This window comes from Balaenoptera borealis, assembly GCF_965194805.1.
Source record: "Balaenoptera borealis genome assembly, chromosome: 12".
In the NCBI taxonomy this organism is placed as follows: domain Eukaryota; kingdom Metazoa; phylum Chordata; class Mammalia; order Artiodactyla; family Balaenopteridae; genus Balaenoptera; species Balaenoptera borealis.
Window position 1 is genome coordinate 108,476,036 of NC_138869.1, and position 20,821 is coordinate 108,496,856.

The 20,821-nt window shown below is 58.3% G+C and overlaps 3 protein-coding genes across 6 annotated transcripts in view; 1 reads left to right on the forward strand and 2 right to left on the reverse strand.

Annotated features, from left to right (window-relative positions):
- GMDS (GDP-mannose 4,6-dehydratase) overlaps nucleotides 1–7,539 on the forward strand; it is a 489,935-nt gene extending 482,396 nt beyond the window's left edge. For all 4 annotated transcript variants that reach the window (XM_082345680.1, XM_082345678.1, XM_082345677.1 and 1 more), the window contains 2 exons: nucleotides 6,961–7,029; nucleotides 7,222–7,539. In XM_082345680.1, the coding sequence (XP_082201806.1) occupies nucleotides 6,961–7,029; nucleotides 7,222–7,284 (132 nt within the window). In that variant the 3' untranslated portion in view covers nucleotides 7,285–7,539. The remainder of the gene's footprint in view (nucleotides 1–6,960; nucleotides 7,030–7,221) is intronic.
- Nucleotides 1–20,821, reverse strand: part of LOC309607294 (uncharacterized protein) — a 36,854-nt gene that overhangs the window by 12,077 nt on the left and 3,956 nt on the right. The gene's annotated exons all lie outside the window — the stretch shown is intronic.
- On the reverse strand, nucleotides 16,246–19,808 carry FOXC1 (forkhead box C1). The gene has a single exon (XM_082345552.1). It carries the CDS (start codon nucleotides 19,659–19,661, stop codon nucleotides 18,024–18,026), a length of 1,638 nt encoding a protein of 545 aa, XP_082201678.1. The 5' UTR covers nucleotides 19,662–19,808; the 3' UTR covers nucleotides 16,246–18,023.

The window sequence follows — 20,821 nt, forward strand, 5'->3', positions numbered from 1 at the left end:
CTAACAAACGTCATAGCAGTCGTCTTAATTTTTCCTCAAATATGAAACTCCCCAGAGAAGCAACCAAAAAGCAAGGATTTGGATGCTGTCAGTGGCCTGGTTAGCCTTAGCATGCCTTAAGAAGTTACTGAGGGAATGTATGTTTGAATGACCGTCATGTCATTTCTGTTTTGGTTGGGGGAAAGGAAGGGAGGGAGGGAGGGAGGGAGGAAGGAAGGATGGATGGATGGATTATTGAAGTGAGGTTTCTTGAGTTTGAGTGACCTGATGTACTATACAAGCTGAGAAAAACCCCAAAGGAAAAACTATGCCATCCGTGTCACAGGAACATCCATATTACCTACAATACTCTTTAGAACTAATGTTCAAAGGCGGGGGTGAGGGTGCGGGCGGATTTCTAAGGGACCGAGTAATCTAACAACTAGAAAGGAAATTGCCTTCCCCTTGTGCGTGTGGCGGTCACGGGTGGCCTGAGTCGGCCCCCCTGGGTGAGGGGCCATCAGGCTATAGGTGAGTGAACACGGAGCCGTGCCTTCGCCCCACAGGTGCCTTGCAGGTGCTTTGCAGGTCTTTCATCCCTAGGAAAGAGGCCACCTGAAGCAGATACAAGATCTCTTGAGCTGCATTTTGATTGTCTGGAGGTTTCATGAGCTGGTGTATGTGCAGTGCTTGGAGGGTAGAAAGTACTAAGTGTCAAAGGAAGAGCGGCCCGGCCTCGTGCTCCAGAGGGCCACCAGCCAACTGTGTGACAACCCTCTTTAATCGGTCCACTTAAAGGAGCTTTATCTCCTTTCCGCGGGGTTTGTGTCACCTCCTACTAGCCTGGGTAATATTTACACCCTAGATCCAGTTATTAACAGTAACCAGTAATTTCCGACAAAGACGGTGCTGGCTTTGAAGCCCGGGATGCTGAGGTCACCAACAACCTTATCTCCCTTTCATTAACCAGCCCTGCGCTGCCACTGCAAGTCAGCCCCGCGTCAGCTGCTCAGAGTGACCATCAGGGAAGGAATCAGAATCCAGAGGCCCCAGTTACAGGACTTAGTCGAGCTTCCCCTGGGCTGACGCTCCCATGAGCACCGCAGACCAAGGAGTAAAGCTAACAGAGAAGTGAGCGCTGCGGTTCAGTTACAGGTGCAGGCCAGGCGCAGGAAGGTGGCACCTCGGAAGTACGTGTGCTGCCAGGCTGCACCCCCAAACCTTATTGGCTTATTTTATTTAGAGCAACCCATGACACACCCACCTGTGCCTCCACAGCCCCCAAACCTCCTGGGGCAGCTTCGAGAAACACTCTCCTCTGCCCAGCCTACGCAGGCTGAGCCTGGGTGAGCCGGACAGGCCCCGGAGGCCCAGGGCCCGGCCGGTGCAGAAGGCTGGGGCGTCCCCGGGGCCTGCTTCTCTGTCCCGGGAACGGGGACGGGAGCCTGGGGCTGACGGCCAGGACAGAAGCCGGCCTGGGTGTGGGGCACGTACCCGCTCCACGCGGGAAGGCACCTGTCCTCGTCTCCGCTCCTCCCGAGCACGTCTGCCTGAAAGGACTTTCCCCAGGATATTTTTAAAGCTCTATTTAAAAGGAAATTGGTGTGTTTCGTCCTGTATTTCCCTGTATAATTGTGTGTCTGTATTTCTTCCCTTTTCCCTAACTACATTTGTCTTTTTCTGCTAATCATATTTTCAAAATACAAATGAAAAAAGATGCATCTCTATGTAGGCTGCACTATAAATGCCGTTAATCGGGTTCTCCCTTTATAAAGTGAATGCTTTTTTTTTTTCCCCCCACCGTAGGCTTTATTTACAGATTTACAAGTGGACACCTAGGGAAGACAGTGCTCTCATTCACTTTTTCAGAAAGCTCTGCTGTGCCGGATAGACTTCATCCGAGTCTGGGGTACGCTCGGAGGCGGATGTATTTCTCCCCCCTTGGTTTGGTAGCTCTTAGTAGCTGCTGGTTCCAAATGACAAATTCTACCAATTGGAAGTGAGTGGTCCCCAGCCCAGAAACATGGGATCAGCGGCGGGGGTGGGGGGGGCGGGGAAGCGTCCTGGAGATCCCCTCGGGTACCTCCCGCCCCCCTGGGGTCCCGACAGCACGTCCCGAGGCTCACTTGCGAGGCCACTGGCAGGGGTGCCAGCATCCAGGGCTCAGTGCGCCTGTCCTGCCCGCGTCCCGGCCGCCCGGGACGGGCTGCTCACTCGGCTTCCTCTGCCACTTTGTCTCCACGGTCAGTGGCCGGTGGAGCCGGTACTGACGGACTGCACTTCCCCGGGGGAGAGCCCAGTATTGTTCTCCCCGACGGCAGCCCCGCTGACAGACAGCCCCTCTGAGGCCGCTTCCTGAGCAGACCAGACGGCCGTTTTCTTCTCGTCTCTTATCGCCGCTGTCATTAGAGGAGAGGCCGGGCTTCAGCTTCCCTGGTGCTGACGTGCAGCAGGCGAAGGGGGGGGGGGCCGCGCCGGGCACCCTCACTCAGGCTGCCGCGGTGCGAACTGCTCTGGGCTCGCTGCCTCTTTGGGAAGGTTTCAATCAAAGGACATAAATGTGAACATGAAGAGTTTAACCTGCCCGACAGAGACAGACTCAACTGCAGACTTTCTGGGGGAACATCCAGACTTTGTTGTTTGTTTTTTCCCGTTCTCACCGACTGTCAGCTGCGCATCTCCACCCGTGACTGGGACGGTCCGTGCAGCTTTACAGGTTTTCCCATTGACTGTGTCGTTGTTAGCAGTTCTGTCTTTCGAAAAAGGAGCATTTCCCCCAAGAGGAAGGCATTAGCATCAAGTGACATCAAGAACCAAATTCACTGGCATTCTTTTATTCCCTTGGAACCTCAGCTATTCCTCAATTTTGCTTTTTTAAGAAAAGTGGAAGGAAAGCGATGACTACGGAGCGGCGCTCACAATCCGAGTCTTAAATCCTTGAAGATGTTTAAGCAGGGCTTCTGTCGTCCTGGTCGTCTGTGCCCTTCTCCTTATTTATGTCACTCGAGTCCAGATCTTTCAGTATGCACTTTAGAAATTTGACAGCATCCTGCCAAAAGAGCTCACACTCTCAGAATGTTTCTCCACCTAAACAGATGCCCTTTGCAAAACTTACAGGCAGGCCTGTTGAGGAAACACATCACTTGAAATTAATATTAATGTTAATATTAGTATTAACATTTTCCTGGGAATTCTCTGGCGGTCTAGTGGTTAGGACTCCGTGCTTTCATTGCTGAGGGTGAGGGTTCGATCCCTGGTCAGGGAACTAAGATTCTGAAAGCTGTGCAGCGTGGCAAAAAAAAAAAAAAAAAAAAAAAAAATTAAACTTTTCCTAATGTAACCGCAGTGAAAGAGTGAGAAAAAGAAATGAGACTATGAAAAAAAAAAAAAAAAGAAATGAGACTATGAACTTTGAAAAGAAATGTGATAGAATCTGCTTAACAGCTTTCACCACAGTGATTTTCAGGGAAGTGGCTGAGTATCAAAGGGATTTAATGTGCTAAATAATGACCAAAGGAAAGTAAGATTGGGGGAAGGGAAGAAATCTAACCGGTGTATTAAAGGTGTGTTGTTATCTTGATGAGGATGAAATGGTGCCCAGAAGACTGTAGTGAGAGTGTAAGACAATGACACAGCATGGGCCCTGCTTTCCTGGGTTTTGCGTTAACTACTGTGGGCTTAGGAACTGGCCTAATGACTTTTCCAGGATCTGGTCTGGCCCTTTATCACTTCACTATAACAAGAACAGAAGCCAGGAAAGCCGGAAAAATTACTGCAGCAAAACACGCCTTCCTAACTGCTGGGGTTTGCCACTCTGACCACCGGCACCCGGGCTTCAGGGTTGCTGGCTGGACAAGCCCTGAAGGCCACCCGAGTCATCAGGCGCCCTGGAGCCCTCGGACCATGAAGGGGCAGGGCATCTGGACACACACGTCTTCCCTGCTCGTGCTGCTTTGCTGCTGTAAAATGCTCAGCTAACCCTAATTGAATCTGACAAGAATAAATCACAGGCTGAAACTCACCTAAGGAACACCTGTGGAAACGGGGAGGACACCAGGAGCCAGAGTTCGGGAAACGTCATCTTCACGTGGAAGTGCTTCATATTTTCCCCAGAGCTTTATCGTCTCTCTTTTAAAGGAAAGGTCCAGACCACCCAGCGCACGACGTGCGCTTGGGAAACTGTACATAAAATCATCACTTTCATTCAGCTTTGGCCCCTGTTGTCATACCGAGGCTTTAAGCCTATAAATAAAGAAGGAACTGAACGGTCAGAAGAGAAGAAAAGAACAGAACAGATGAACGTCTTCCTCGCCCGTCCTTGGAGCTGACCACACCCTAGTGGAGAGGGTTTGTGAGAAGTGGCAGGGAGTACTGGGAGTGGCCCTGGGAGAGCACAGCTCCCAGCCTCCTTCCCCCGCAGGCCGGCCACGTGCACCTCCACTGCTGCGCCCCAAACCGGTTCCCTAAAGGACACACTGGGGAGAAGTACGAAAGCCCTTCGGGAGGGGCTAAGGGTAAAACAAGCTGGGACGTCCGTCCTTCATCTTTCCCTACACGTGGATTGGGGCGCAAGCCCAGGGGCTGGGCTAGATGTCAGCTTGGAGCAGCTGGCGTCCAGAGCCACCGTTTCGTTTTAATGGAACCTCGTCCTTTTCCTTCACAAGATCTCTCGGTCTAATCAGATTGGAGGGAGACAGAGCCTCGGTAGAAGGTGAAAGGTAGCTGCTCAGCTGGAATGTAGGAGTTGGGCTCAGAACTACACTGGGAAGTTTCACTGGTGCATCTCTGGTTTCAATGAAATCCTTGCACAGTAGCAACGTCTGTTTCTGAGCTTTTGAAAGCCATTTTTCTTCTTCCTTAATTATAGTTCCCTACTTGTTTTTAGATTAAGAGCTGCTTGTAGAAAAATACAGGAAACCAAGTTACAATGCAAAGCACCCTTTCCAAGCCTACTGAGGCCATTTGAAATGGCACCGGTTCTTCGGGTTCTGCTAACCAGGAGTTTAGAGCCCGGCTCACACCCTCTGCAGAACCGGTGACCTCACGGCAGGTGTGGGAAGGGAACAGCGGCCCTGCCCCTTCAAGCCGTGACCGTGACCGTGACCGCTGTGGAACTGAGGGGCCCTGTTGCTTCCTCATGCCACGTTTCACAGCTCCCTCTGGGGAAAAAGAATGCATATCTTTGTGTGACTCTCAGAGTTGAACAGAGGTATCGCTGAAGTCTACACAAGTTTATTTAGGGAAAGGAGAGAAAAATAAATTCACTTGTTTTTCCACTTGTATTTCCAGCTCCATGTAGCACTGTGTTAAACTGCTAATTAGTAATATTTGCGTCTTACTTTTCCTGAAGACTCTGCCTATGGACTTTTAAGGCCAGCAGAAATAACTTGTTTGACTATTATTAATGCTGGAGAGGAAGTCAGCCCTTCAGCGAAACGCAGTGCCTTTGGGAACTTGATTTATTCCAGCCTAAAATGTGAGGCTGGGTGGTGGAGGAGGAGAGCAGCTGGATGGGCCGTGTTGGAGCAGATTTCAGGCAAACGGTGCAGAAGTGGATCCAGACGCCTTAGCGGACGTGAGCCGGGGGCTGGGCCAGGGCCGGGTGGGCAGAGCGGGTCCTGCCCGCCCCTGCGCCTTCGCCATCTCCATCCACCTTCCGGGAGCCTGGGGAGGACGTGGGGCAGAAGCCTTCAGTTACAGCTTGAGCATGTTACTTTCCTTGTTGCCATGGTTTTTAGGCTGTTCTTCAGTATTCCGTGTGGCTAAGAGATAGTGTCTTCCTGGGGTATGTGTGGTGTGCAGAGTCCCGCCTGTGTCCAGGCAGCCTTCGCTGGCCTCCGTTTGAGGGCTCCTGTCTCGTGTACCGTTGGAGGAACACGTTTGCATCTGGAGGGGCCAACTGTTCATCTTACCCCCGGCTTGGTCTATTTCAAAGTCTTTTTCTTTCCTTTCTCTTCTTTCTTTCCTTCCTCCTTCTCGTCTCCCTTTCCTTTTGGAATCATCTTGAAATTCTCATCCCTCTTGCTGGCATCCATGCGTCCTCAGGACCTGTTCAAGCGGCAGGGCTGGGATGCGGCAATACTTGACGCTCTTCTGGTTTCCTTCCCAGGAAGTCTCTTCAATGGAGGGAAACCGGGAGGCCTTGGCGGTTTGCAGCTCCCTCCCTGCGCAGGGAGGCCTAGCGGCTACTACTTGAGTCATCTCGTCCTTTTTTATGTGTTTTTATATTTTGATAAGGTCGTGTCAGCTGGGATGAGAAACTCACGAGTGAGCACATGGGCCGCCGTTGGAGCCGGGCGGCGGGGAAGGGGCTGCGGGGGTAGAGGAGCCCCGAGTGCGAGTGCGGGGGCCGCTCCTTCGCGGGGGGTGGGGTGAGGGGGTCCAGATCAGCATTTCTGAGGAAGGGAGAGAACGGACGGAGCAGGCAGCCGAGGGCTGGCAGCGCCTGGTCAGCAAGGAGGGGCCCCTCGGAGAGACGCGCCTCTTCCCGCGCGCGTGGGTGTGCAGGGCGCGGGGCTGCGCGGGAGCGGGGCGCCCGGGAGGGGAGGGGGGGGGAGAGACGGGGTGGGGGGGAGGATGGGAGCGGTGGGGGGGGAGGATGGGAGCGGTGGGGGGGGGAGGGGGGAGGGCGCGCACAGCAGGGGAGGGGCGGAGGGCGCATCCCCCTCTCCGCTCCGTGAGAGGAGCGCGAGTCCGACACGGCTCTCGGGGCGGCGTCCCTGACAACACGAGGCAGAAAAGAAGGTCACTGAGGCCGGCGGGACGCGGTGGCGGCGGCGGGCAGGGACCCCGGGCCCGCGGGGGGGACCCGGGAGATGAACTACATCAGGTTAATTAGAAATCCGGTTTCATTGAGAGCAGCATTTGGGGGCCTGGCTTTAACCGCGTGTGCTCCCGGGGACCCCGGGTCCCACCGGGGGACCCGGGAGCCTGTTGGCCACCGCCGACCGCCCGCCCGTGTGCTCCGTCCCCGCCCCGCAGGACTTTCTGCAGGGAGACTGCACCAAAGCCAAGCAGAAGCTCAGCTGGAAGCCCCGGGTCGCCTTCGATGTGAGTGCGTCTCCCGGCCGCTCCGGTCCGGGCCCGGGGAGGGGACGCGGTGGCTAGGCGCCCCGGGCGGGAGGGCGAGGAGGGCCGGGGAGGGGGCGCCGGCCGCTGCAAGCGCCGCGGTGGAGGTGGAGGGGGCGCCCCGGGAGGGGGCCAGACGCTCCCGTCTCACCAGCGCTCGCGTCCTCCCCGCAGGAGCTGGTGAGGGAGATGGTGGACGCCGACGTGGAGCTCATGAGTACCAACCCCAACGCCTGAGCGCCCAGCGGTGCCTGCGCCCCGCGCCCGGACCCGCGCCCGCGCCCGGCCGCCGAGGTTTGCAGCAGCCGGGATGGGCTCCGGCGGCGCCCACTCTACTTTTGGCCAGGCCTCCTCTGATCGGTTTTGGTAATCAAGATGTTTTAATCACATATTCACTTTCCTTGAAATTATGTCGCTAGACTACTGAAATTGTGGGGCTTTCAAATGGTTTTTCTCTTTTCTTATTAAAAATATCCTTTCTCTTAACCTGCATTAACACAGTCCCTGTGGATATTGTCTCCAAGTTACAAAAGCAGCTATATAAGGACCCCAGAACAAAAATACCCAAATCCATGCCTTGGGGTGAAATAGCTTCCTTCTGAGAGAGCTGCGGCCTGGCCTGAGCCCGGCCTGGCCGGGGCGTCCTCCCGAGTCTCTGCCCCGGACCTCGCTTTCCCCACCTGGTCACGGTAAGCCGCTCTATGCAGCCGATCTGGAAGCCCAGGTCCTGCAGAAAGGCGGCATTCACACCAGCTCTGGTCTCTGCGACTATAATTAGAACCCAGAGGGCTCCCACCATCTCAAAAGAAGCCTTGAGAAATGGGGGGAGGTGGTTAGAAGAAGAAACTTGAAGGAGGGTAAATATTGCTGGAACATTCCATGCCAGGCCCCTGGGTTACCCAGAGGTCTCTGAGCCCATGCCTTTGCTTGTGGTCTAGAATCTTACACACACTACTTATTTCCAACCTCTTCTCAGTACTAGATCACTTTTTAAATCTAATTTTGATTTAGTCATTCAACCAGTTTATATTAAGTGCCTAATATATGCTAGATAGCGTGCACATGAACTACATCAGGTTAATTAGAAATCCGGTTTCATTGAGAGCAGCATTTGGGGGCCTGGCTTTAACCGCGTGTGCTCCCGAGCCGTGTAGGGCATATCTGTGCAGGTTCAGGCAGGTGGACACGCGCGTGTGGAATCCACCAGCATTAAGCCAGGGTTTGCGTACAGGTGGAAACCTCTGCGTGAAATACCATGTTTCGCCCCAGAACAAATTAGGTCAGGACTCCTCTCCCCCTCACTCCCCCTCCAAGGAAAATAAAATAGAACTTCACAGCAAATGGAATTCCAGCCTTTGCACATGCCTGTGTGAGTGCAGCTGAACTATTTCTGAATGTCTTCATGGGCAGGTTTATGATCTGGGGCGGGGGGACCCAGGCTCCAGCAGCCGGTGGCAGGAAAGAGGGCTCTTTGTGTGGCTGCCCCAGTTGCTGTGAAAGCATGCTGGCTGGGGCGGCCTGGGCTCCGATGGAGCAGAACTGGGGGCCTGAGCTGGCCCACCCGGGGCTCGGGAGCTGCCCCAGGACAGGCCTTCTCCCAATCGTGATGCTGCTAATTGGAAACAGATGGTCCCTGGAAGGCGGGGCCTGCAGGGCTAGGGGGCTGGTGGGCACACACACACTCACATACGCACAGTCACACACAGATTCACATACATGCAAGCACAAATACACACCTACAAGCATGCCATCTTACACAACGTCACTCACAGACACTTGGAGACACAACGCAAACCCGCCGTCACAAACACACTCTCACAAGGCTCACAAACACATTCACACACATTCCCCTTAGCCTTGACCCGATGGAAGGCACCCCTCCTCCTCTTCCTCTGACCCCCTGAGCCCCCAACTTAATCCCACACCCGGGCTCCGGTGCTCCGTGGCTTGTCACCCAAAGGCTCCTCAGTGAGGACTGGAGAGGGTCCAGGCAGGGGGTTAATGGGGCTCCAGTGGTGCCTTGGTGTTAAATTATTCTCCAAATGGCCTGGAGCAGCGGGTCTGAAGGACACAAGAAGTATTTTTGGTTGCAACCTTCTCTCTATTCCTGCACCTTCGATGGTGGGGTGAGGGGTAATTGGGCTTCCTGGCCTCCCTGTGTGTGTGCTTAAAAGGAGGAAAAGAGAACAGATTTGCTTGAGTATTTCTGTGCTTTCTTTCTGGGCTGTGAATTTCATTTGGACATCCTTGAAGACAATTCTTACTAAAGTGTTTCTTCTACCTTAAATCTCACTTCAGTTTCAGCGAACTTATTTTCCCCTTTTTCCCTGCTCTGCCAGCTTTGACTGTTCATTTTAGATGTGATAAAATATCTTCCACCTTGATTTTTTTAAGTAAAAGCTAAGAAAGTGAAACTTTACACTCAAATATGAGAGCAAAGCAGTGAGGCCCCACACTCGTGCCCTACGTGAGCAGCACGGCGCGTGGGTACCTGGGCAGCGGGGGCCTCAGCTTGCGTCACACCTGCCTGCCAAGCGGCGGTGGGCTGTGTGCTGCCTCTGTTGGAGGAGAGACTGGGGCCCAGCCCTGAAAACCTGACACACCTCTACAGCTTGTAGGGGCGAACGTGGGCAGCACAGGCTGCCGACCTTTGAGGGAAGGGCTGAAGTGCTTTGAGGTTAAACTCCACGCGAGACGGCTCCTTCGGAAACTGGATTCCAGGTCTGTGATTGCGCCAGGAAACCAGTACAGACACTGCTGCAGGCTCCTCTCAGTCTCCCTTAATCGCCTGTACCAACACCAACCCCCAAAATGCACAGGAACCCCGGTTGGTTGGTCGGTCGGCTGCTGGGGAATGAGACCTTCGTTATTAAAGCTCATTGCAGGAGACAACACCTCAAAATTTCGTTTCAGAATAACCATAGATACACTGTTTACAAATAACTTTTGAAGCCCCAAGAAAAAGCCTCAAAGCACCCCAGGCACCTTATGTGTACTGGGAATCCCAGCCGGGTACTCTCAGTTTTAAGATGTGTGCCAGTAAGTCCAAGTTCACAAGTCATCTGTTTTTCACAACCCGCAGCCGGGCGGGTCCATGGATGGCGTTGGGGGGGTGGGGTGGAAGAGCCGGAGATTTACCAAATTTTTGGAGATTTACCAAAAAGTCGTGTGTGTGTGTGTGTGTGTGTGTGTGTGTGTGGGCACGGCTCTTTCAAACATCTCCACGCCCTAACATTGCCACACCGGACCTCTCCAAAGATGGCGAGCTTTAATTTTTCTCGCACGGCAGCGACAGCCGGGCCGCAGAGCCGCTCTGGGTCCTGCCCCACCGTCCAGTGGCCCCTTCCCCAGGGTCTGGCGCCGCTGCCCCGCTGTCCCGAGGCCAGGCCGCCCGCGCACACCCGGGGGCTGTGCCACCGCGATTAGCCCGCGACTGCCTCTCCAGCCATTTTGCCTCTCCAGCCTCTAGCGAGGCCACCGCTGCCCCCCCACTCCGCGAGACCCGCGACGGGTCGTCCCACCGGCCGCAGGAGGCCATCCGCAGGCCCCGTCCCGAGCACCACCCACCCTCACCCTTTTCCTCCTTTGGAGCGTCCCAGCTGGGAGGCCGACGACCGCGGCCTGACCCCAGACCCCGGTTCCCGCCCTGCCTCCAGGGTCAGGGGTCGCACGCAGCGGACGCCCCCTTTGATCTCTGGATTCGGGGACTGGGGCTCCCGGCGCGGAAGCCACTGCGCGGAGGAGCTCCGACGAGGATGCGGGGCCCCGGGCTCCGCCACCCACCGCCTCCGAGCCGCGGCCGCACCGAGGGGCCCGGATCCCAGGACAAGGACCGCAGAGGGACCAAGCGCGCGCATGCGCCGGCCGCGCGCCCCTCCCCCAGCCCTGGCGGCGGGACCCCGCGCACGTGTCCCAGCGCCCTGAGCCCCAGCGCGGGCTAAGACGCGACAGAGAGCTGCAGTTAAGAAGCCGAAAGTCCCACGCGGCTCAGCCCCAGCCTCGCCCAGGCGCCGGTGCGCCCAGGGCGCGCGAGGAGACAGCGCTCAGAAGGCCTGACTCCCAACAGCAGGGTGGGTGAACCGGGGGAGGCGGCTGCAGCCGGGGTTCTGGCGTTGGCCGCTCCGACGGGAGGCGCTGGGCCCGGGCCGGCTGTGAGGCCCGCCTGGAGCTGGAGCGGCGGCCCGGGCGCGGAAGTGTCTATTTGGAAGGGGGCAGGACCTCGGCTGGAGTTTGGCTTTTAATGGCGAGGAAGCCTTCAGGCAAGGGCCAAACGGCGAGGCCTTCCCGTCGCGCCGCTTCTCCCCGACGGCGCCCCGCGGCCCCGGCTCCACCGACCCACCCGGGGACCGGCCCGCAAAGCCGAGCTGCGTTGGGTTGGTTCTCGGTCACCAAACACTGGAAACCACTGCCGGCACTAACCGAGGCTCCGCGCAGGAAGCCCCCGCGGGGCCCCGGGGCCGAGGTCCCTCCGGGAATGTCTGGCACCCAGTCAGCCCGGGCCGTGGGAGCCGCGGTGGGGCCTCCCGTCTTCTCCCCGACGGCCCCTCCGCCTCCTCTCGCCGGGACCTGATCGGCCAGCTGCGAGGCCCGGCCGCTGTCCCCGTGTGTCCTGCGGGGTGACAATGATAAAAATCCTCTTCGGGACCGCACGGAAGGCTCCGGGGCGGCTCCGACCGGGCCTGAACCCAGGCGCTGCGCACAGGGTGCACCGGGGTCGGGTCTGGCCTCGGCGGGTCTCAGGGACCCGGTGCGCCGCGGGGGACGCCGAGCTCGCTCAACTCAGAGGACAGAGTTCTCGTTTTTCCTCCACTCGCAGATTTTTAAGAATCCGATCGCTGCCGCCTAAGCACATGGTCCCCTCTCCTGTCTGGTTTGCACATCTGTAGCCATTAAGGAGACCCAGCACAGCCTCCGGGCCCAATGACCTGCTTTTATACTGAAGGAAATGCAGAGGCCTTAAGAGTTAATGGCGCTAAATGTGTTGGTTTTCCTGCCTTTTCCCTGGGGTAGGTAATGGAGGAGGGAAGGTGTCTGTCTCCTCTCTCTCTCCCTCTCTCATCTCTGATCTAAATCGTCCCCAAAGCCCTACAACAAACCCCGTCATTCCCCAACCTCCAGTACCGAGTCCTGGTGGAGCCCATGGAGAGGTCCTCCTCTGCTCCCTAGGCCACGGGGTCCCACCACCCGGCTTTGGCCGCCTGCCCACTGCTCACTCCCTGGGTTCGCAAACTGCACTCCCAGGGCCACCCAAGTAGCACCAAGCTGTGTTGACTTCGGGGGCAAAGGAGCAGCCCACCCAGTGTCCTTCCTGGGAGTGACGTGAGGGACGGCTAGGGGAAGGGGACAGGCAGTGGCTTGGAGGAACCCAAAGGCAGACCAGAGAGAGAAGATGCTCTTTGGTAGAAGAGAGGGAGGTGCCACGTGGAAAAGTGGAAAAGCGAGAGGCCTGGGGAAGCACCCCTGAATCCTGCAGGGTCACCGGCCGACCACTCTGAGCAGGAATGAACGCCAGGCCCTCTCTCAGGACCGGGTGGACCGGCCTCCCCTGTCCTGTGTCTCCTCTGGGAGCTCCACCCTTCTCTCCTGTCTGAAGACGCCTGGGCCTCAAGGCAAGGAAATCCCAGATCGTACGGTATCCCCTATAATACGCTCAATATGCTGCAAATTTGAAATCAGTGAGGGGAAAAAGTCAACAACAACAAAATAATGTAAAGCAGAGGGCTTCTTTGGAGCCAGGGTAAGATAGGAAAGGGCACAGCAAAGGTCCTAGGTTGCCCTTATGCTCCCTACACCATATTTTGGTTTCCAGTAAGGCAGACGTGGTCCATTTTGCTCAATTTTCCACTCCTAATCCCGTGGAGAACGTCGTGGAGAAGCGGCTTTCGTTCTCCTGAATGGGTTTTGGAGCTGGAATTCCTTGGATGAAGGATGCCCCCTTCGCACCCGGACTCGGACCTGAAACCTGCCAGCCCTTCTCTGTGTGGCCCGCTCTGTCCTGGTCTGTCTGGGGCCTGAGTGCGCGCTCCGGCTGCCGCATCTGGCCCGGGCCCCGTGCACGGTAGGTACGCGCCCCCCGGGGAGGCGGTGCAGGCTGGCGCGGGGACGTCCTAGAGGGGCTTCGGGCCCCAAGGCCTTCTGTGGGGGCCTGGGAGGAAGAGGGTAGGAGAAGGAGAGGACAGAAAGGGGGGAGGGGGGTAGAGACATCTAGAACTTAGTGCTGATGATGGATTCACACTCAAAAACGGGGACGTGGAGCAAAGGGGCAGCAGGCCACCAAGTTCCAGCTACCGATACAGGGCCCAGACAGCAAAGGAAGACTGTGTTTAGGTGCCACCAAAGTGCCATTAATAAAAAGCTCTTTCCCAGGAACCTCTGGGCCTCCTTCTAAATTGAAATAGGAGCTTTCAGAAGAGTGGGGGGTTTTGAAACTGGTGTTTAGGCCCCTGGCACACGTCAGCCGGCTTTTTCGCGGTGGCCACTGCCTGAATCAGTCAGGCTGTGCTGCCGGGAGCCTCGCGGCCCTCTGCTTTCCTGCTCCCCACAACTCCTGGGGTGAACACTCTGACAGTCTCTTGGTTCCTTTTCTCCCCGACTCCCCCCAGAGCTCCCTGCCCGGCTGAAGAACCGCTCACACAGAATCAGATTCTGTCCCGCCTGGCCAGCTTTATTACATGGCCACCATCAATCTTGCCCCTAAAGCGACATTTGTTTACGACCGGGTGGGAAGGGCTAATGGCTCTACAAAATGAGTCAACAGGAGTCCAAAGAGATGGCATCGAGACACCAGGGCCGACCCCGCGGTGGGAACTGGGCTCAGAAGCAAATGGGGCCCCTCTCCAGAAGCTCCAAGATGTGGGGTGGGGTAGAAACTGTCACTCCAACTGCCACCGACAGCAGGGGACAACCCTGCTAAGGGAGTCAGGGCCTGGATCCGCCAGGGATGCCTCCTGTCCCTCCTGGGCAGCCCCACCAGGCAGCCCGGACCAGCACAGGGTTCAGGCCTCTCTGGGGTTTTACACCGTTAACAACAAAACTAACGGCTCTCCACCTTAAAAAACCAAGACCCCTCCAAAGGGAACAGGGCTGAAGAGAAAAGGTCCTATGTCTCTCTTCCACCTATCAAAGTTCGGGGGAGCCATAGGGCTGTAAGGCACTCTTATTTCCTGACCCTGTTTCTGACCCCGCAGGAAACAGCCAAGGGCTTACGGGCCACCAGCACAATTGAGCCTTATTCCCCTGAAAATGTCGATTATTAATGACACAAACTGCACGGCATGATAAATTGTAAAGTGTGTGCTTGTTTGCATGCATCTGGTGCAGAGGGGCTGCCAACACATAACCCTGAGAACAGTGCCCGCCACGCGTACAATACCCCAAATGCAAGCTTGTGTATGGCGTGTGGCGCGCTGACGTTTACCTGCTCATGGTAAAAACTGCTAAGGAGTGCCCACTGTCACACGCAGGGCAAAAGTCCTTATTCCCCTAAAACTCTCTACAGAGGCTGACACTCCCAAATTAGCCAAGTTGCCCGCTGGGTCCCTCCTGGTGTCCCAGGCTAATTTCAAACTGTGCTACTGGTTAAAGTATCAGGGAGTTTTTCTTAGAATATTTTACAGCAAAATTATCCTTGTTGCGAAAAAGGTACGAATCAAAGCACGAAAGTACAAGGAGTGCTCACTTCCGAATAAGGAGGCCCCAGCTTCCCAGGGCTTAGGTGGCAGGAGTTGGTGTAAGAAGCCAAAAGCAAATGTACTGAGAGTAGAAAACATCACATAAGTGGTCCTAAGAATCAGCTTAAGGAGCAGACTTGTGCCCTCCTGCTCAAACAGCTTCTGAACGACGTGGGCAACTCGCGTAGAAATAACTTTCTCTGCATACGTATAACTCAAACGCCTTCCTCGACGCATTTCTTAAAGGCCTAACTTTCAAACGTTGGGAATGAAGAAGGCAGAAATGATTGCTAAGAGGCTCCCAAGGCGAGCGCAGAAACACTCCCCGGCTGCGGCCAGGGCTTCTCGCCGGCCTTTCCTAGGAATCGAGCGCCGCGCGCCCGGCTCCCTCTCCAGCCGCCGGACTCGGGGCCCAGAAAGGACGAGCCCGGGTCGGAAGCGCCGCCCGGCCCAGCCGGCCCTCTCCCACCCTCGCCGCGGCGCCCGCGCTCCGAAGGCCGGGCCTGGGCCGGCAGCCGAGGCCGCGGGGACGCAGGGGGTCGCGGGCCCCGCCGCCCACCCGCGCGGCCGCTCCAGGTGCCCCGAGGCCTCCGCAAACCGGCCGCGCACGCTGCGCGAGGACGCAGCGCGCGGGGAGGCCGCCCGGGCCCAGCGCCGCCGGGCAGGTCGTCCGGGCCGGGGCCGTCAGACCGGCGAGGGGAGGGCGCGCGGGCGCCGGGAGCGGGACCCGCCCGTGGCCCCGCCGCCCGCCGCGCTCCGAACGAACACACGTGCGTCCTCCAAACAAAGGCGGCGAGCGCGGCGCGGAGCCAGAGCCCCGCGCCCGGCTGAGACGCGCGGTGAGTCCCTCGGGCCCTCCGCCCCGGGCTCCGGATACCTTCCCCTCGGCGCGGCCGCCCCGACCCTCCCGGTCCGGGAGGACGGGGCGCGGGCGTGGGCGGCGAGCGGCCGGACGCGTCGTTACCCTAATTAGACGAGGAGCGTCCGGTCCCAGAGGCCGGCGTCGGGGCCGCGGAGACGCACCCCGGCCGGAAACCCCGGGCGGGTCCGGGTCCACACCGCTGTCCCCGACTCGGAGAAGTGGGACAGCCAAGCCGGAAAGGTCAGGCTCCCGGCGCCCGCGCTGCCCGCCTCGGGGGGTGGGGCGGGGAGCGGTGCCCGTCTGAGGGGACAGGGCCGCCGGTCACCTGCGTCCGCTTCCCTTCCGCGCCCGGACAGCCCCGCTCCGACCACGGTCCTTTTGTCCGCCCGCCCCGCTCCACGCTCGGCTCCCACGAATGGGCCGACGCGGGAACGACGAGATTTGTCTGCAGATTTTTCCCCTTCACCACCCAAAGGGGTGGGGGTGGGGGCCCTGGGAAGCGCGAGGCCGCCCAGGCCCAGGGCTGCGAATCGGAGCGGGTCGCGCGGCGGGAAGGCCGGTCCCGGCCGCCTACCCCGGGGGACGCCGCGCCCTGCGCGCCCAGCCCGGCCGCTGGGCTGCGACTCTGAGCCAGGGACCCAGCAAATCAGAGGCCACGTAAAGCAGTTTTTGACTGGAAGTAGAGTGTATTTATTTGCAGCAATCCTTTAACAATGATCAAATTTTGACAACAAGCAACAGCAATTACTGCTAAGTGTTGCCTCTAGATCGGAGCGGCAGATAGCAGGAAACTGTATTATCTCGAAAACAAACGGAAAGGCCCTGAATGACTGTAATCAAACCGCCATCTCCCCAAAGTCTGATTGACAGGGCAGATCCCCCTAAGATAATGAATTTATTACATTTCCTGGGTTATTTACAAAGGGGGAGGGCCGATCCGAACTGCCCCCTAGGTTTAACTGTAAATTAACAAGAAAAGTGGGATTGAAAAGAAACCACCTGGACTAAAATGCCCTGCTCTTTGCTCCTTCCTTCTTGTTATTGTTTTAAATCTTTTTCAAAAAATAACTGTTCAACAAACATATCTTCTAAAATAGTTTCCCAAAGATTAAATATCCCTTTCCAACCCGCCGTACATGTTTTGTTTTTAAATCAATCCTTCTGCGTTAGACATGAAGGACTGTAGATGTGGATGAGTTATATACATACATTTAAAAGCTGGGTTTTTTCGCTCTTAAAAAGAAGTGAAATTAATAGGAAGAAAATCATCCAGCATTTGGCTCTCAGGGATGTCTAATACACATCGCAGTTTTTCGATGTGATACACAAGCCAGATCTTCATGTGGGTACCTGGAGGCACAGCCACCTCTCTCCACACACAGGTATCACTGCGGTAAGACCGCTGCTGATTCATGGGCTTAAAATTTCCAAATCATGTGCAGTCATTACTGAGGAAATGAATTTGTGTATATGCCAACTCAGATCTGTTTAGGAAAATCTCTTTTTACTAGCCACAAAGCAAGCTGACTGACTATACAGTACGTTTTGCAGAAGATGCTGCAGGGAAAAAAAAAATCTAAACAAAAAGAGACTTTTATGTGAAATTTGACAAGGAATAGAGGGTGTCTCCATTTTTTTCAGAGATTTAGAAGGAGAATTGATAATTTCTAGTGTCTTAATCTCTGAAATCTTTTTTTCTTATAATATTTAAAGCTGTATGAAAGTATCCAGACATACAGGTCTCATTCAAACTGAATGGTAATTTATTAATAAACAGTGAATATGTTCAACAAAAAGAAAGAAAAGATGATAGAATAAGATTAATACAGTTTCCCTTTTTATAATGAAAAAAAGCACAATTTAAAGTTTCAGGCAATTTAACGTCAGGTTTTGGAAACTCTTTCTGGCGTTTGGTCCACGACATCCAACTACAAATTAAAAATAAATTACTATGTTGCAATTTACATTTTAAAACAAGTCCATGGATAAAAAAGAAAGCGATTTTCATATACGGGGACTTCCTACCTCCTTTCAACAGAGGATAAAATAGTATTTTACAGGTGAGACGTGAAGGCAGGAGGCCGGCAGGGGAAGGGACAGGACAGAAGGAGGAAAGCGTGCTCTCTGAAGAGAAGAAGAAACTTACGTGTTATCTGGAGTAACACTGTCCTTTAACAAACCATGACTCTGCTGTCTCTGTACGAAACAGTTTACGGTTTTGTTTATTTAGTTAAGGCAAAGTGGAGGTGGCTCCGAATCCGTCTTTTAAGAAAATACTCTTCTTCGTGCTGGTGAGTTGAAAGTTTGGAGGGATTCTGTTCGCTGGTTTGGTGAACGTTTCACAAATTGGGTTTTTGGTTTCGGTTTTGCATCGAGGGTTCTTTTGGCTGCTCCTGCTCTGGGGCCCGGTTTAGTTCGGCTGGGAGGCGGGCAGGGCGGAGGGGTCAGAACTTGCTGCAGTCGTAGACGAAGGCCCCTGACGTGCGGTACAGGGACTGACCGGAGGGGAAGGCCATCTGACAGCTGCTGTTCCCGTTCACCGGCGAGTTGCTCAGGCCGATCCGCTGCGACTCAAACATCCCCCGCACCGAGTGGAAGTTCTGCTGCTGGCCCGGGTAGCCCGCGGCCGCCGCCGCCGCGCTCGCCAGGTGGCCCAGGTCCCCGCCCGCCTGGTTCAGGTACCACGAGGCCAGGCGGCCTTGGTGGGCCGCAGGGTGATGGCCGGCCTCCTGGCCGCCGCCGCCGCCGTGGCCCAGTGACGAGGAGCTGCTGCTGGTGGCCGGGGGCAGGGAGTATTCGGGCAGGGGGTCGTCCACCGAGGAGCCGCCGGCGCCCGCGGGCGCGCCCTGCACGTGGCCGCCGCGCTCCCCGGCCGCGTACAGGCTCATGGCCTGCAGGTTGCAGTGGTAGGTCCCGGCGCCCCCGGCCCCGCCGCCCCCGCCCGAGCCGCCCGCGCCGGGGCTCTGGCTGCAGGGGGAGCCGTACAGGGAGCTCTGGCCCGGCGAGTAGGCGCCCAGCGCCAGCGGGGGCGCCAGGCCCGCGCGCGAGGACGCGGCGGCCGGGGCCAGGAGGCCAGAGCCCAGCTCGGCGGCTGCGCCCTGCGGCGACCCCCGCAGCGACGTCATGATGTTGTCCACGCTGAAGCCCTGGCTGTGCGGCGGCGCGGGCGCGGGCGCGGGCGGCTGGCCGGGCTCCGCGCCGTCCAGGCTCAGCGGCCGCGCCGCCGGCAGGCCGCCCGGGGGGCTGCCCCCGCTGGACAGGCTGCTGCTGCTGCTGTCGGGGCTTTCGATTTTGGGCACCGCGGCGGCGCCGGCGCTGCCGCTGCCCAGGGCGGCGGCCGGGGACAGGGGCTGGGGCGGCGAGGGGCACGTACCGTTCTCGGTCTTGATGTCCTGGATGCGCACGGGCGGCGGCTGCGCTCCGGGCGCCGCGCCGTCTGCCTGCTCGGGCGGCGCGGGCGCGGGCTGGCGGCCGGTCTGCGGCGGGGGCGGGGGGGGCGGCGGCGGCTCCTTGAGGTGCAGCCGGTCCTTCTCCTCCTTGTCCTTCACGGCGTCCTTCTTCTTGAAGCGCCGCCGCCGCCGCAGGAAGCTGCCGTTCTCGAACATGTTGTAGGAGTCCGGGTCCAGCGTCCAGTAGCTGCCCTTGCCCGGCTTCTTGTCGTCGCGCGGCACCTTGACGAAGCACTCGTTGAGCGAGAGGTTGTGGCGGATACTGTTCTGCCAGCCCTGCTTGTTGTCTCGGTAGAAAGGGAAGCGGTCCATGATGAACTGGTAGATGCCGTTCAGGGTGATCTTCTTGTCCGGCGCGTTCTGGATGGCCATGGTGATGAGCGCGATGTAGCTGTAGGGCGGCTTCACCATGTCCTTGGGCTGCGGCTGCGGCGTGTAGGGCCCGTAGGCGCGGGCCATGCCGCCCGGGTACTGCTCGGCGTGCGCCGGGTGCGAGTACACGCTCATAGGGGCCGGCATGGCGGTGTAGCCGCCCCCGGCCGCCGCCGCCGCGCGGTAGTAGCTCTGCTCGCCGCCGAGGTAGGGCACCACTCCCAGGGAGTTGGGGCTGGAAACGGAGTAGCGCGCCTGCATGGCCCCGCTCGCCGCCGCCGCCGCCGGCCGCCGCCCCCCGCCCTCGCTGGGCCGGCCGCCCAGTCCGAGTCCGGGCCTGCGGGCTGGTGCCGGGCCGCCGCCTCCCCTGCGCTCGCCCGGCTCCGGGGCGCCTCCGGCCGCCGAGGAGGCTCGGGGCGGCGGAGAGGGCCGAACGCGGACTCGGCCGACGGCCTAGAACGCGCGCGGCAGCTTCCAGGCGGGAACGGGAAAAAGGAGCCCGAACTAGAAAACAAGCAGACGTCCGGCTCGCCGCGCCGCCTGCGCTTCCAGGAGGCTCTGCCCCAGCCGCCGGCGAAGGCGGCCAGATAACCAGGGCGGGGGGCAGCGCGCCGGCTGCCTGCCCGGGTCCGCGTCACCTTTTTTTCAGTCTCTCGCGCGCCGGCCGCTTAAGGAAGCATTGGGAAAACTTCTGAACTTTTGAGCATCCGTCACCCAGGCGAGGACTTTTTTACGCAGTTACATTTTTTCCGGGCAGCGGAGCCCCGCCCCATCACGGCGGCGGCAGCCAATGGGAGGCGGGAACGCCTCCGAAGGAGCCGGAGGCCGAGCCGCGCCGGCCCGCGCCCCGCCGCGGAGGACCGCGGGGCTGACCACACGCGCGCCGGCCCGCCCGTCCTGCTCCCGCGCCCGGCCCGCGCCCCTGCCTGCGCCCCCGCCGGCGCCCCTCCCGCGCCCGCAGCCGTGCGCCCCCGCGCCCCGCCGCCCGCGCCAGGCCCTGTCCCCCACCCCGGGCCCTCCGCTGGACGTCCATTGTTCCCGCAGACTTGCTGGGTCCTCCGGGCCTCCCGCAGACCCTTCCTCCGTCCGCCGCTCCCAGATGTCACCGCGTCCTCGAGCCCCAACTCGCGCTGGCTCTCTCCCATTCCTTGGCCGGCCTGGCCGACTCCAGCGCCGGGATTTCCCGGGCCTCCCCTCCCCTCCCCTCCCCTCCCCTCCCCGGCCACTCCTCCCCTCCCCTCCCCGGTCACCCCACCCCACCCCTGCCCTGCCCTGCCCTGCCCTGCCCTGCCCTGCCCTGCCCTCCCCTCCCCTCCCCTGCCCTGCCCTGCCCTGCCCTGCCCTGCCCTGCCCTCCCCTCCCCTCCCCTCCCCTCCCCTGCCCTCCCCTCCCCTGCCCTCCCCTCCCCTCCCCTGCCCTGC

Coding starts and splice junctions, on each gene's coding strand:
- FOXC1 (XM_082345552.1), bottom strand. CDS start 19,661: ATGCAGGCGCGCTACTCCGTTTCCAGCCCCAACTCCCTGGGAGTGGTG.